The 15068-nt window shown below is 37.4% G+C and overlaps 1 protein-coding gene across 1 annotated transcript in view; it reads left to right on the top strand.

Annotated features, from left to right (window-relative positions):
• LOC144239609 (uncharacterized) overlaps positions 1-4529 on the top strand; it is a 29178-nt gene extending 24649 nt beyond the window's left edge. Inside the window, exon 5 of the mRNA XM_077773721.1 lies at positions 321-4529. Coding sequence (XP_077629847.1) covers positions 321-2023 — 1703 coding nt within the window. The 3' untranslated portion in view covers positions 2024-4529. The remainder of the gene's footprint in view (positions 1-320) is intronic.
• Positions 4530-15068: the final 10539 nt, after the last annotated feature.

The raw sequence follows: 15068 nt of genomic DNA, 5'->3' as shown, positions 1-15068 counted from the left end.
GATTCAAAATAAGATACCATCCAAGGTATTTTTTTCCTCTCACTTTTAATGTAGTTGTCTGTGACCCAGGCAGGATATCAGATTTATAACAGGCTTGCCAAAGATCGTGGCTCACACTTAAATTTCAGGAACTTCACTATGTTACATAACTTCACATACATCTCTGAACTCTTGACCTTTCAAATTTTTCATAACCATATTTTACAATTCAGTAAGCACTTCATTTATTACAAGTGTTGGTTCATATTTCTTTCATAGAAGTTCCATATTCTCTAGTATAAGAAATATAAATATTTTTCATTTTTCTTCTTTTCTTTCAGATTTGAATTTACATTGTGAGGTAATCAGCTATCTAGAAATACCCACTTATGAAAAAGATGTATCTTCTATACAACATCAGAGCATATATAACAGAGAAAAACTCTATGAATGTAAGAAATGTCAGAAGAAATTTAGTAGTGGCTATCAATTTATTCTACATCACAGGCTTCATATTGACGAAAGACCCTATGAATGCAAAGAATGTGGGAAGAACTTTCGTAGTGGCTATCAACTTACCCTACATCAAAGATTTCATACTGGTGAGAAACCCTATCAATGTACAGAATGCGAGAAGAACTTTAAAAGCGGCTATCAACTTACTGTACATCAGAGATTTCATACTGGTGAGAAAACCTATGAATGTAGGGAATGTGGGAAGACCTTTATTTATGCCTCACACATCGTTCAGCATGAGAGAATCCACACTGGTGGGAGGCCTTATGAATGTCAGGAATGTGGGAAGGCCTTTAGTCAAGGTGGACACCTTAGAATTCATCAAAGAATTCATACTGGTGAGAAACCCTACAAATGTCAGGAATGTGGGAAGGCTTTTAGTAGGCGTTCAAACCTTGTTGAACATGGGCAAATCCATACTAATGAGAAACCTTATGTATGTGAGAAATGTGGGAAGGCCTTTAAAAGAAGTCATCAACTTACCGTACATCAGGGTGTTCATACTGGTAAAAAACCATATGAATGTAAAGAATGTGGAAAGGGCTATACCACTGCCTCATACCTTATTCTACATCAGAGAATTCATAAAAGTGGGAAACCATATGAATGTAAGGAATGTAAGAAAACCTTTACCTTGTATAGAAATCTTATTCGACATCAGCATATTCACACTGGTGAGAAACTTTTTGAATGTAAGCAGTGTGGAAAGACCTATACTACTGCCTCAAAACTTTTTCAACATCAGAAAACTCACACTGGTGAGAAGCCTTATGAATGTAAGGAATGTGGAAAAGCCTTTAGCTTATATGGATACCTTCATCAACATGAGAAAATTCATACCGGTGTGAAACACTTTGAATGTGAAGAATGTAAAAAAACCTTTACTTTGTATCGAAATCTTATTCGACATCAGAGTAGTCATACTGGTAAGAAACTTTTTGAATGTCAGGAATGTGGGAAGGCCTATAGTACTGCCTCAAACCTTGTTCAACACCAGAAAACTCATACTGGTGAGAAACCTTATGAATGTAAAGAGTGTGGAAAGACCTTTAGCTTGCATGGATATCTTAATCAACATAAAAAAATTCATACTGGTGTGAAACCCTATGAGTGTAAGATATGTAGGAAAACCTTTACTTTCTATAGAAATCTTACTCTACACCAGAGTATTCATACTGATGAGAAACCTTTTAGATGTAAGGAATGTGGGAAGACCTTTAGACGTAGTTCACACCTTACTGCACATCAGAGTATCCATGCTGATAAGAAACCCTATGAATGTACGGAATGTGGGAAATCCTTTAAAATGTATGGATACCTTACACAACATCAGAAAATTCATACTGGTGAGAAACCCTATGATTGTAAGGAATGCGGGAAGACCTTTAGTCGTGCTTCAAACCTTGCTCAACATGGGAGAATTCATACTGGTGAAAAACCCTACATGTGTAAGAAGTGTGGGAAAGCCTTCAGATATGGTTCAGCCCTTAAAGCACATCAGGGAATGCATACAGATATGAAACTCTAAGAACATAAGGAACATGAGAATGCCTTTAGGCGTGGCCTGAACTTTTCTACATCAGCCAGTTCACAATGGTGAGAAAGTATTGAATATTAGTCTTTATAGGCATGTCTTCACCAAATGAGAGAATTCATAACACAGTTATTGTCATTTTATAAAGATTTCAGTGTCATTTTTGTTTAAATGGAGTGCCTGACTATTTAAACAATGGCAAATTAAACCCTGAATAGCCAAAGGAATCTTGAAAAAGAACAAAACTAGAGGTATCACAATCCCAGATTACAAGATATAGTACAAAGCTGTAGTAATCAAAAACAGTATGGTACTGGCATAAAAACAGACACATAGATCAATAGAACAGAATAAAGAATTCATAAATAAACCCATGACTATATGGTCAATTAATTTTCAACAGAGAAGGCAAAATTATGCAATGGAAAAAAAAAAACAGTCTCTTCAATAAATGATGCTGGGAAAATTAGACCACTTGCTTACACGATACACAAAAATAAACTCAAAATGGATTCAAGACCTAAATGTGAGACAGGAAACCATTAAAATCCTAGAAGCCAGAATAGACAGTAATTTCTCTGACATCATCCATAGCAACATTTTTCTAGATAGATCCCTGAGGTAACAGAAGCAACAAAAATAAATTTTGGGGACTACATCAAAATAAAAAGCTTTTGGGACGCCTGAGTGGCTCAGTTGGTTAAGTGTCCAACTTTGGCTTAGGTCATGATCTCATGGTTTGTGAGTTTGAGCCCCATGTTGGGCTCTGTGCTGACAGCTCGGAGTCTGGAGCCTGCTTCAGATTCTGTGTCTCTCTGCCCCTCACCTGCTTGTGTGCTACTCTCTCTCTCTCTCTCTCATAAACAAAAAAAAATTTAATGTATTTATTGATTTCTGAGAGAGAGAGAGAAGCAGCATGAGCAGGGTAGGGTCAGAGAGAGAGGGAGACAAAGAATCCTGAAGAAGTCTCCAGGCTCTGAGCTAGCTGTCAGCACAGAGCCTGACGCGGGGCTCGAACGCACAAACCATGAGATCATGACCTGAGTTGAAGTCGGACACTCAACTGACTGAGCCACCCAGGCGCCTCTAAAGAATTTTTTTTAATAAAAAGCTTTTGCACAGCAAAAGAAGCAGTCAACAAAACTAAAAGGCAACCTACTGAATGGGAGAAGTTATTTGCAAATGACATATCCGATAAAGGGCTAGTACCCCCAAAATATAAAAAACTTACAGAAACACACACACAATCTAATTTAAAAATGAGAAGACATGAACAAATTTTTCTCCAAATAAGACAAGATGACTAACAGACATATGAAAAGATGGTCAACATCACTCATCATCAGGGAAAAGCAAAACAAAACCATAATGAGATACCATGTTATAACTGTCAAGATGGCTAAAATTAACAGCACAAGAAATAGCAAGTATTGGTGAGGACGTGGAGAAAAAGGAAACATCAGGCACTGTGGTGGCAATGCAAACTGGTATAGCCACTGAAGAAAACAGTATGGAGGTTCCTGAAAAAAATAAATAGAATTACCGTAGGACCCAGTATTTCCACTACTGGATATTTACCCAAGGAATATGAAAACACCAATTTGAAAAGATATTTGCACCCTCATGTTTATTGCAGCATTATTTACAATAGCCAAACTATGGAAGTGGCCCAAGTGTCCATCAACTGATGAATGGATAAAGTTGCGGGGCATATCTACAGTGGAATATTACTCAGCCATAAAAAAGAATGAAATCTTGCCATTTGCAATAACATGGATGGATCTAGAGGCTACAATGCTACATAAAGTAAGTCAGTGAAAGACAAATACCATGTGATTTCCCTCATATGTGGAATTTAAGAAACAAAACAAGGGGCACCTAGGTGGCTCAATTGGCTAAGCATCCAACTCTTCATCTCCGCTCCGGTCATGATCTCATCATCATCTCATGAGATCAAGCCCTGTGTCATGCTCTGCACTGACAGCGTAGAGCCTGCTTGGGATTCTGTCTCTCTCTCTCTCTCTCTCTCTCTCTCTTTCCCTCCCCATCTTGTGCACTCTCTCTCTCTCAAACTTAAATAAATAAACTTTAAAAAATAAGAAACAAATGAAGAAAAAATAGACAAACCAAAAAGCGGACCCTTAGAGAACAGATGGTTGCTACTGTGGGGAGTAAGGGAGGATGGGTAAAACTGATGAAAGGGATCAAGATCATGATGAGCATTGGGTAATGTATAGGATTGTTGAATCACTATATTGTACACCTGAAGGTAATATAACACTGTATGCTAACTATACTGTAAAAAATTTTTAATAAATAATGACCAATTAGGGGAAGAATAGGAATCTCAATTTTTTCATGCCTACAACATGCATTGAATTTTTAGCTAAATTTGTCAATTTAATGAATGGTTAAAAGGCTTCCATAATAATCAATGGCTGTGTTACAAATTACCCTGAATCTTAATGACTTGTCATAATAATAAACAGCTCTCACAGTTTCTGTGGGTCAGAAATTCAGGAATGATTGGCTGAGTGCTTTTGGATTGGGTTTTTCATGAGATTTCAGTCATCTGAAGGCTTGACTAGGCGTGAAAGATCCAGCCTCTAGGTGGTTCACTCAAACTGGCTGCTAGGGTAGAGAGAGTGTGTCAGGAAAAGACCATCCACATCCACGGCGAACCTAATTTAGATAAGGAAATCCTGGACTTGCAGTTGATGCTGTAAATGGGTGAGCCTTCTGGTGCTTCTTGAGTGTATTTTGTATGTGGTAGGAATGTAAACAATTTGTACTCAGAGGACCACTGGTTGCATTTTAAAAACATGTCCAAAAGGGGCACCTGGGTGGCTCAGTCGGTTAAGCGTCCCAGTTCGGCTCAGGTCATGATCTCTCAGTTCGTGGGTTCTAGCCCCGCATCAGGCTCTCTGCTGACATCTAGCTCAGAGCCCGGAGCCTGCTTCCGATTCTATGTCTCCCTCTCTCTCTGACCCTCCTCTGCTCTCTCTCTCTCTCTCTCTCTCAGAAATAAATATAACATTAAAATTTTTTTTAATATGTCCACAAATTCTTTGAAACTGTGCCCTTTAAAACAAGCCTAATTCCCTGCACCCAGTCACTTGCTTGTAAATGAACAGAATGCTAGATTTCTCGTGCTTACTCACTCAGCTAGATTTCCTCTTCTCTGCCTTGGACTTCAACTTTGCCTATGGCCCTTTCATGCGAATTTCACTGAATGGTGATTCTCTTAAGTATCTCTTTAGATCTTTCTGAGGTCTTAACCAAGGGATTTTTCTTATTCTGGAGGCCAGATCCCCTGCTAGGAGAAGCATAATTGACAGCCCCCTGTTCCCTGTCTGAAATAACCACCATGTTTATGTTGAGGCCATTCTTTAGCACAATGTGGATAATAATACAGGTCAATTCTTGTAAGATCCAGACCTCCTCAACCAGGCAACTGTATCAAGAACTCATCAGCCTGGCTGAAACTTCATAGAACTGTTCTCCCTTTTATGGTTTCCCTACATAGTCTCCCTCATCCCCTCCTACAGACTTGTCATCCTGGCCTGAAGACTCATTACTTTCCTTGGCTCTCTTTTTCCTTTACAGGCATTTACCCCATTATCCTTTATGCACCTAATTCTATGTCATTATTTGCTTTTCAAAGGACCAAGATGAACATACCCCTCTACTTTCTTTTATAATTTTTTTTAATGTTTTTATTTATTTCTAGGAGAGAGAGAGAGAGAGACAGCGTGAGCAGGGGAAGGTCAGAGAGAGAGGGAGTCACAGACTGAAACAGGCTCCAGGCTCCGAGCTGGCAGTCAGCACAGAGCCCAACGCGGGGCCCGAACTCACGAACCGCGAGATCATGACCTAAGCGAAAGTCGGACGCTTAACCGACTAAGCCACCCAGGCGCCCCCCCTCTACTTCCTTTTAGATTATATTTTCCTAGCAGTGCTCTGGATTGGATCTTTGTCCAGAAACCATTTCTGAAGTTTACCATGATTCTGGAGAGTCTGGAACAAGTGTATAACTACTCCTAACGCCTCTTTTCAGCATTGGTAGTAGTGCAGTTAGGCAAGAAAACGAAATAAAAGGATTGTAGTTTGGACGGGAAGAACAAACTATCTGCCAGTGATGTGATCTGGTATATAGAAAATGTGGGAGAATCCATAGGAAAAAAAAATTAGGGCTAATAAATGAGCTAAGCAAGGTAGCAGGATATAAGATCAGTATACAGAAAACAAGTGTATTTCTATATGCTTACAATTAATAATCTGAAAATGAAATTAAAACAAATATAAAACAATTTATAGTAGCGTTAAAAAGATCAAATACTGAGTTGCAAATTTAACAAGAGAAGTGCCAAACTGTATACTGAAAACATTAGGAAAGAAATTAAAGATTAGCTAAATAAATGGAAAGGTAACCCATATTAATGAATCAGAATATTTAATATTGTTAAGATAGTAATAGTTTCCAAGTTGATGTAAAAATTCACCATAATTCCTATCAAAATCCTAGGTGACTTTATTACAAGCTGATCCTAAAATTGATACAGAAATGCAAGGGACCCAGAATTGTTTAAAAAAGAAAAAAAAAAGCTTTAAAAAGAGGAAAATAAAAGCAATCATTCTTTCCAATTTCAAAACTTAGTAACAGAGCTGCAGTAATCAAAGCAATGTGGTCCTGGCATTTATTCCGTGTGTGTGTGTGTGTGTGTGTGTGTAATTGAGAGTCCTGAAATAAACCAATAGATGTATGGCCAATGGATTTTCAGTAAGGATGGCAGTACATTTTACATTTTATTGGGGAGTAGAGTGGGGAAGAGAGAGCCTTTTTCAACAAATGATTCTGTGTCCAATGCATATTTACATGCAAAATCATGAAATTGGATCTCTTCACACCAGCTACAAAAATTAACACAAAATAGATCAAATGTAAGTACTTAAACTGTATATTTTAGGCTATATAGGAGAAAATCTTTGTGCTCTTCAATTAGATTGTTTTTATTTTTTTATTTTTATTTTTTAAATGTTTTTTAATGTTTGTTTATTTTTGAGAAAGAGACAATGTGAGCAGAGGAGGGGCAGAGAGAGCTAGAGACACAGAATTGGAAGCAAGCTTCAGGCTCTGAGCTGTCAGCACAGAGCCCGATGTGGGGCTTGACTCACGAACCATGAGTTGATGACCTGAGCCAAAGTCTGATGCTCAACCGACTGAGCCACCCAGGCATCCTGATTAGATTGTTTTTAAAATATGATACCAAAAGCCCAGGCAACCAAAGACAAAATAGGTAATAAGACCTCATAAAAATTAAAAAGTTTTAGGGGCGGCTGGGTGGCTCAGTCGGTTGAGCATCTGACTCTTGATTTCGGCTCAGGTCATGATATCATGGTTTGTGATATTGAGTCCCATGTCAAGCTCTGTGCTGACAGCACGGAGTCTGCTTGGGGTTCTCTCCATCTGTTGCTCTCTCTCAAAATAAATATATATATATTTTTAATTAAAAAGCAGGGGCGCCTGGGTGGCTTAGTCGGTTAAGCGTCCGACTTTCGCTTAGGTTATGATCTTGCGGTTCGTGGGTTCGAGCCCCGCGTCGGGCTCTGTGCTGACTGCCAGCTCAGAGCCTGGAGCCTGTTTCAGTCTGTGACTCCCTCTCTCTCTGACCCTCCCCTGCTCACGCTGTCTCTCTCTCTCTCTCCTAGAAATAAATAAAACATTTAAAAAAAATTTTTAAATAAAAAAAATAAAAAGCAAAACACGATGGCATCTTCATTCAGATCTCTTTAGGTGAATCATTTAATGAAATTTAGATGTATCGATTTAGACAGTGTAAAAAATGTTTACCCAGTAACTTACATTCCTTGTCCACAATTCAAAATTAATGTGAAATTGGGGCGCCTGGGTGGCTCCGTCAATTAAGCGTACGACTTTGGCTCAGGTCATGATCTCACGGTTTGTGGCTTCGAGCCCTGCGACGGGCTCTGTGCTGACAGCTTAGCTCAGAGCCTGGAGCCTGTTTCAGTCTGTGACTCCCTCTCTCTCTGACCCTCCCCTGCTCACGCTGTCTCTCTCTCTCTCTCTTTCAGAAATAAATAAAACATTAAAACAAATTTTAAAAATTGATGTGAAATTAACAAGGATATGCATTTTGTTTTTTTCCTATACTTTTAGTATGAAAAAATTTATATATACCAAAGTTATAATAGTACATGAAATATTAATATATTGCCATGCTAACAATCTATTTCCTATGCCTTTTACAGTATAATTTGATAGTGTTCTAAACATCAAGATGATACATCCCCTAAAAAAAGATAATTTCCTACTTACCTAAAGTGTCATATAATCACACATAACAAAATAATTACCTCGTCTAATGTCAACCCCTTATTCATAGCTTAGAGCCTAGAGCCTGCCTCAGATTCTGTGTCTTCCTCTCTCTGCTCTTCCCCTGCTTGTGCTCTGTCTCTCTCTTAAATAAATACACATTAAAAAAATCTTTTTAGCTGGAAAAAACACATTCTAAAATATTCATACTGATTTTTATTGTACAGGTTTATTATGAATATTTAGTGTTTTTCAGTTCCAAATTTTGAAATATTAATTTTTATAATGAAATTACTAAAGAGCATATACTTCATGTTTCTTCCTTCTTTCTTCTGTATTTTAAGGCCTAAAATTTAACACGTTGTCTTAATATCTTAATGTCCTAGCCTCACAGGGCCCCAAAGACCTACCCCTGAGTTCCCTTGCTCTAACCAGATATACCACACTCAGTAGGAAAAGCTCTCAACCAGGTAAGTCAAATATCAGCTGGATCAGCTGCACTCCAGTCCTCAACCCAATGGGCTTTACCTCCCTACTAACCCACAAAAACGTCCTCCCATGGAAATAAGGGGCACCTATCTTGCTGCTAAAAAATCAGCCTTTCACAGCCCCTGATGGTTTACTCTGCTCCCTAGTGTAACCACTCCATGGTATATGGTGTCTTCCTCCCCTGGGATGTGAGGATGTATGACTAATAAACTGTTATCAATCTCATTTATCCAGTGTCTAGATATCACGTGTTCAGACATCTCCAGAACCCTGCTGTCACCAAGGAAGTGGGGAGGAGGCCAACAAGACACCCTCCTACTCATTTGTACCATTTCATGAGCTTTCTGTGCCCACACTGTATAGGATTTTTATAAAAGCCAAACTTCAGAGATGCTAAATCCTGTCCTCAGCCTAGTTTTTATGTGTCGTCTGAAGTTGAGCTACCTAAAATAATCTTAGAAATAGGTGTGTGATTGAAATTTCATTTTGCTGAGTCTACAGACTTAAGAGGAACATTATTACACTGTTGTCCTCTTTATAAGATGTATGACGCTGGGGCGCCTGGGTGGCTCAGTTGGTTAAACATCTGACTTCGGCTCAGGTCATGATCTCACGGTTCGTGGGTTCGAGCCCCGCGTCGGGCTCTGTGCTGACAGATTCTGCCTGCTTCAGATTCTGTCTCCCTCTCTCTCTGACCCTCCCCCACTCACACTGTCTCTCTCTCAGAAATAAAAAATAAATAAAAACATTAAAAAAAGAAGTATGAGGCTAAAATTACAGGTGTAGAATTCTCAATGAACTTGATTCAAAGAAAATAGATGACTTTTCAGGTTGGGAGAAAGTGGAGCCTTAGAATAAGAACAGAGTCAAAATGAGTTGTATTGATTATGGAAATAAACACTCCATACATTGCTGTGAAAATGTAAAATGGTACAGTCCTGTTAAGGAGAAATTTGTCAATATCACAGGTCAAAATTCACATAGCTAATCCACTTTTGAGAATTTAACTTACATATCAACCTAAAATTAAGCAAACTGATGTATGTGTAGGAATACTGATTAGAGTACTGCTTATAAGAAAACAGAGGAAATTCTTTAATATGCTTAGTAGAAGACTTGTTTCTTAAATTAGGGTCGTACTTTGCCCTTAGGGAACTGTTGGAAATAATGACACTCTTTATGTACTGATTTGGAAACACATTTGTGTGAAGAAAAAGAAAAACATGTATATGCATATATATTATATATATTATGTATAACATAAAACTGCACTTGAAATTATGTGTGCATATAATATATACATATATATACACTTTATAGCAAATGTGCATATTTGCATGTGAAAATAACTTCCCTGGAAGGATACATACCAACAAAATCAAAATGCTGGTGACTCTAAGGTGAGCTACTGTATGAGGAGATAAATATAAGGAAAAGTTGCTTACCTTTTTAAACATGTTAATACGTTTTGAATTGCTACGCTCACGATATATCAAATATGTAATAGTCTCTCTCTCTCTCGTTACTCATGATTTTATTAAGAAGAATTATTTTTTCTCAAAGATAGAAACTGAAAATTTTAAAAGTAAAGAGAAAGCCCAAGAAGCACAAATTTTCTATAAGAATACATGATGCAGCTGAATTAACTTCCATGTATAATAATGGGTTAAGGGTAATATAATGACTGATCTCTAGTAGTGATTGATAATTTACACTAACCATTTTGTTACACTTTTTAGTGTTAATATGGATTGTCTTGTTTATTCTTCAAAACAGTCATGTGTAATAAATAGGTAATATTCTTTTATTTGTTATTATTTTTTAAAGCTTATTTATTTTTGAGAGAGAGAAACAGAGCATAAGTGGGAGGAGGGGCAGAGACAGAGATCGGTAGCGGGCTTCAGGCTCTGAGCTGTCAGCACAGAGTCTGATGTGGGGCTGGAACACATAAACTATGAGATCATGATCTGACCCAAAGTCGGACACTTAACTGACTGAGCTACCCAGGCACCCATGTAGTAGTTAATTTCTTAACTTTTCTTTGCTGATTTTGTAATCAACAGAGGCACTGAGGTATTATTAACTCTCACAGCTTGAAGCTCATTTTCAATTCCTAAAATCTGACAACAGAGTCTGTGTTCTTAATTTCAACAGGATATCAGCTACATATGCAAATCTTTTAAAACCTGCCTTCTTCACTGACTTAATATTATTTTCCATCATTTCATATGGATTATTAATGAGGCCACAGTATGTCATCATATTGCAGACCACAATATGTTTAACCTGTTACCTTCTGTGAGATAGTTAAGTTTTTAATTTTTGGTTATCAAAAATTATTCTTTGATGCACATCCCTGGGTACATGCCTAATATACTGCTATAGTTCTTTCCTTAAAAAATTTCCTATAAATGGAATTTTGCGCTAAAATCAGACTTTTATTAATTTCCTACTATATTCTAGACTAAGAAATTATAGGATTTGAGGTAATATAATCATTGGAAAGACATAGTTGCTTCCTTAAAAATGCTTATTATCTAAAATGAGGTTGGGGCGCCTAGGTAGCTCAGTCGGTTAAACGTCCGACTTCAGCTCAGGTCATGATCTCCCAGTTCGTGGGTTCGATCCCCGTGTCGGGCTCTGTGCTGACTGCCAGCTCAGAGACTGGAGCCTGTTTCAGATTCTGTGTCTCCCTCTCTCTCTGACCCTCCCCTGCTCACGCTGTCTCTCTCTCTCTCTCTCTCTCTCTCTCTCTTTTTCTCTCAGAAATAAATAAAACATTAAACAATTTTTTTAAATAAAATGAAGTAAAATCTGAATGGTAATAATTGTAAGAGTGTGTGGTGAAGACCACTAGAGAGATTTAGGTGACCTACCTTGTGAATCCACCCATCTATCTACAACAACAGGATGTAAATAAAGTATACAGATTCTATGAAATATCTATAGTAATAACTGGATTTTGTACTATGACTTTTATACTCACCGTTTTCCTTCTAATTTTGTTAGATGCAAAGTAAAACTAATAGGATATCACAAATCAGCAGCTGTTTGGGGGACATGATGGCTTAGCTGACAGGTTTATAAACCAAATAAACCCTTCTGTCAAGACCTGAAATGAAGCTGTATTGAGATCATCATTTCATATAAGAGATTAAACAGAGACAGATTCCTATATCTTCTAGACAGAACTCCCTCATCCCTGAGAAGAAATGATAACATAGATCCAAAGGAAGCAGACAAAAGATAAGCTGTCAGTAAAACAGTCTAAATTAGATAACAAAGGATTTTTTTCGATTCTCCTTTTTTGATGTCTTCCTGTTAACAAACTAAAAAAATACACATATCTTTCCAGTTAACCTATGGTCATTGTTACAGTAATTATGAGTAAGCTTTAAAAAAAAAATCAAGGGGTGCCTGGGTGGCTCAGTCAGTTAAGCATCCAACTTCGGCTCAGGTCATGATCTCATGGTTTGTGAGTTTGAGCCTTGAGCCTGCTTTGGATTCTGTGTTCTCCCTCTCTCTCTGCCCCTCCTCCCGGATTGTACTCTGTTTCTCTCAAAAATAAACGTTAAAATTTTTTTAAATTAAAAAAATAAAAAAGAAAAATCAAGAGCAAAATAAAAAGATAAACAGTTATAATGGTTTCATAACCTTACAGACTTTTTAGTCTACTGATTATATTGTGTGTCTCTCCACCACTTTTTCTCTTTAGTGATTGATATATTTATATATATTTTTAAAAATAATACTATTGGTCAATCATTATTTTCGACAGCATATCTGGAAGATTTCTCATATCCTTAAATATTTTTCCCAACTTCACATTTGATGTCTACTTTGTATTGTAGTACAGTAATGGTTTGTCATCTATGTTTGTCATCTGGTAAGATTTTCTAGACTTAGAGTACAGAATACTGATTTTCCATCTCTAGTGGTTTAACCAACTGTACCCACTTGCTAAAGAGGTTCTCATTAAGATGATAGAGGTCTTAGAAGGTGAGAATAGAAGGAAGAGGATCTGCTCAGAGCAAGACTGCACTGCCCATTCTTAGGTCTTCATCTGCCTCGCCAAAATGGTGCAGTGGCCAAAGAACTTCTGAGGTGTACATCTGACTTTAATGCACATATGCTTCTGTTCTGCGACTTTGTTCATCAGAGACAGCTGGGATTTGGGAAAAGAAATGGCCTTATCTAGAATCCTAATCTACCCAGAATTGTGTGTGATGGAAAGTAGGTTTGGAACTTGGAGTGGAAGATGTTAATCTTAATATATGTCCCTTTGGGAATACTAAAGCAAAACTGGTCTTAAGATATTTCTCTTCTTCCAGCTCTGGCTTTCTGGATCTATGCTTTTCTGTCAGAGGAACCCTGAGGACTGATCCACTCTTGTAAGTCTAAAACCATGGTCTGTGTAAGTTGATGTTTCCTTCCTTCTTGACCTTTTTTTTAAATGTATGTGTGTGGTTTTTTTTTTTTTTAATTTCTGAGAGAGACAGCATGAGCAGGGGAGGGTCAGAGGGAGAGGGAGACACAGAATCTGAAGCAGAGTCCAGGCTCTGAGCTAGCTGTCAGCACAGAGCCCCATGCGGGGCTCGAACCTACAAGCTGTGAGATCATGACCTGAGCCGAAGTCAGATGCTTAACCGACTGAGCCACCCAGGTGCCCCATTAACCTTTTTTATTAGATCATGTATTTTCATTAATTTTTCTAGAGTTTACTACCAAGAAAAGGCACCTCCAGTAATCTTCTACCCATCTTTTGTTCCAGTGAAATGTGATGATAAATTACCCAGCATCCTTTCCATGTGACCTGTTCTAAACTAACCAGTGTTCATGTTATTACTGCAAAATTATTCAACATGTCTAAAGTGTGCTTTCTTTTATCAAGAGCAGCGATGGAATAGTAAAGGAGATATGTATGCCCTTTGAAGTACAAATTTATGTCATGTGAGGTTGCACTATAATTGTGGTCAGATGGAAATAATGGTTGTATTTGACCATCCATGAGAAGACTTTGAAATTTCCCAGATTTGTGTTTTCTAGGTAGATAGGGTAGTATCAAATTTAGTATCAAATGACTTAAATCTCAGTGTAGAGTAAAATATCATAATTTGTTTGAATTAGCATATGATTGAGACTTGCAAATTTGGTCATAGACCTTGGCAGGAAATCTCTAGAGATAAATATGAAGACTATTCTGTTGTTGGATGAGACATACTGAATTTAGGTGACATCTGCATAATTCATCATCCTTCTTCAGTATTCTTAACTCAATGTATTAGTTATCTATTGGCTGTGTAACAAATTACCCCCAACACTTAGCAGTCAACATTTATCTCACAGTTTGTGGTTCAGAAATCTGGACATAGATTAGCTTGACTCTCCTGCCTGGATCTCTTACAAGGCTATCAAAGTGTTGGTCAGGGCTGAAGTCACCTTAAGGCCAACATTGGGTGTATCTACTTCCAAACTCACTCAAGTGGGTTTTGACAGGATCCAGTTGCTCTTGGGCTGCTGACTGGAGGCCACACTTGGTTGAGCAAGTGTGACATCAAAGGAGGGCAAGCAATATGGATCTATCAGAAATAACATTTCATCACTTTAGTCACATTTTGTTTATTAAAAGCAAGTCACGCAGCTCAGCCCACACACATGTGAAGGAGAGTACACAAGGGCATAAATACAGATGATGATCACTGGTAACTTAAGTGGAAACTGCCTTTCATACTCAACATAAGCTAGGTGTTCACTGACAGATGGTAGATGGCAATGAGAAAACTATGTATCATAAGTAGTACGTGAACATAGAATCACCAAATTGGGGAAGACTTTACAAATGTACTATGTCCTACCTGTATAAATGATTAAATCCAATATGTCCCTGAATTAAATCATGTGCCAGAAAGTACATGGGTTTGTCAAAACAAGAAAGTATATTTGTGGTAAGTTCTGAAACAATGAAAATTTAATGCTTAAGGGAATTCTTAATTTTATACAAACTCTGTTTTCTAAAATTAAGACTTCATATTACATTTTGAAAAATACTTGATTAAATATTCTCTAAAAACCAAAAATTTTCAACTCATGTTTACTGATAATTTATGTGACAAATAACAATCATACATTATGCTTGCATTCACTATTTGATTTAACAGTCAATGGTTACTATTTTTATTCTCAAATGATTCAGATTTTTTTTTAATAATTTTTTTT

Source organism: Crocuta crocuta, unplaced genomic scaffold (genome assembly GCF_008692635.1).
Source record: "Crocuta crocuta isolate KB4526 unplaced genomic scaffold, BGI_CrCroc_1.0 scaffold267, whole genome shotgun sequence".
Lineage (NCBI taxonomy): Eukaryota > Metazoa > Chordata > Mammalia > Carnivora > Hyaenidae > Crocuta > Crocuta crocuta.
Note: the sequence above shows the minus strand (reverse complement) of the source record. Positions and strands in the feature narration are given on the sequence as shown.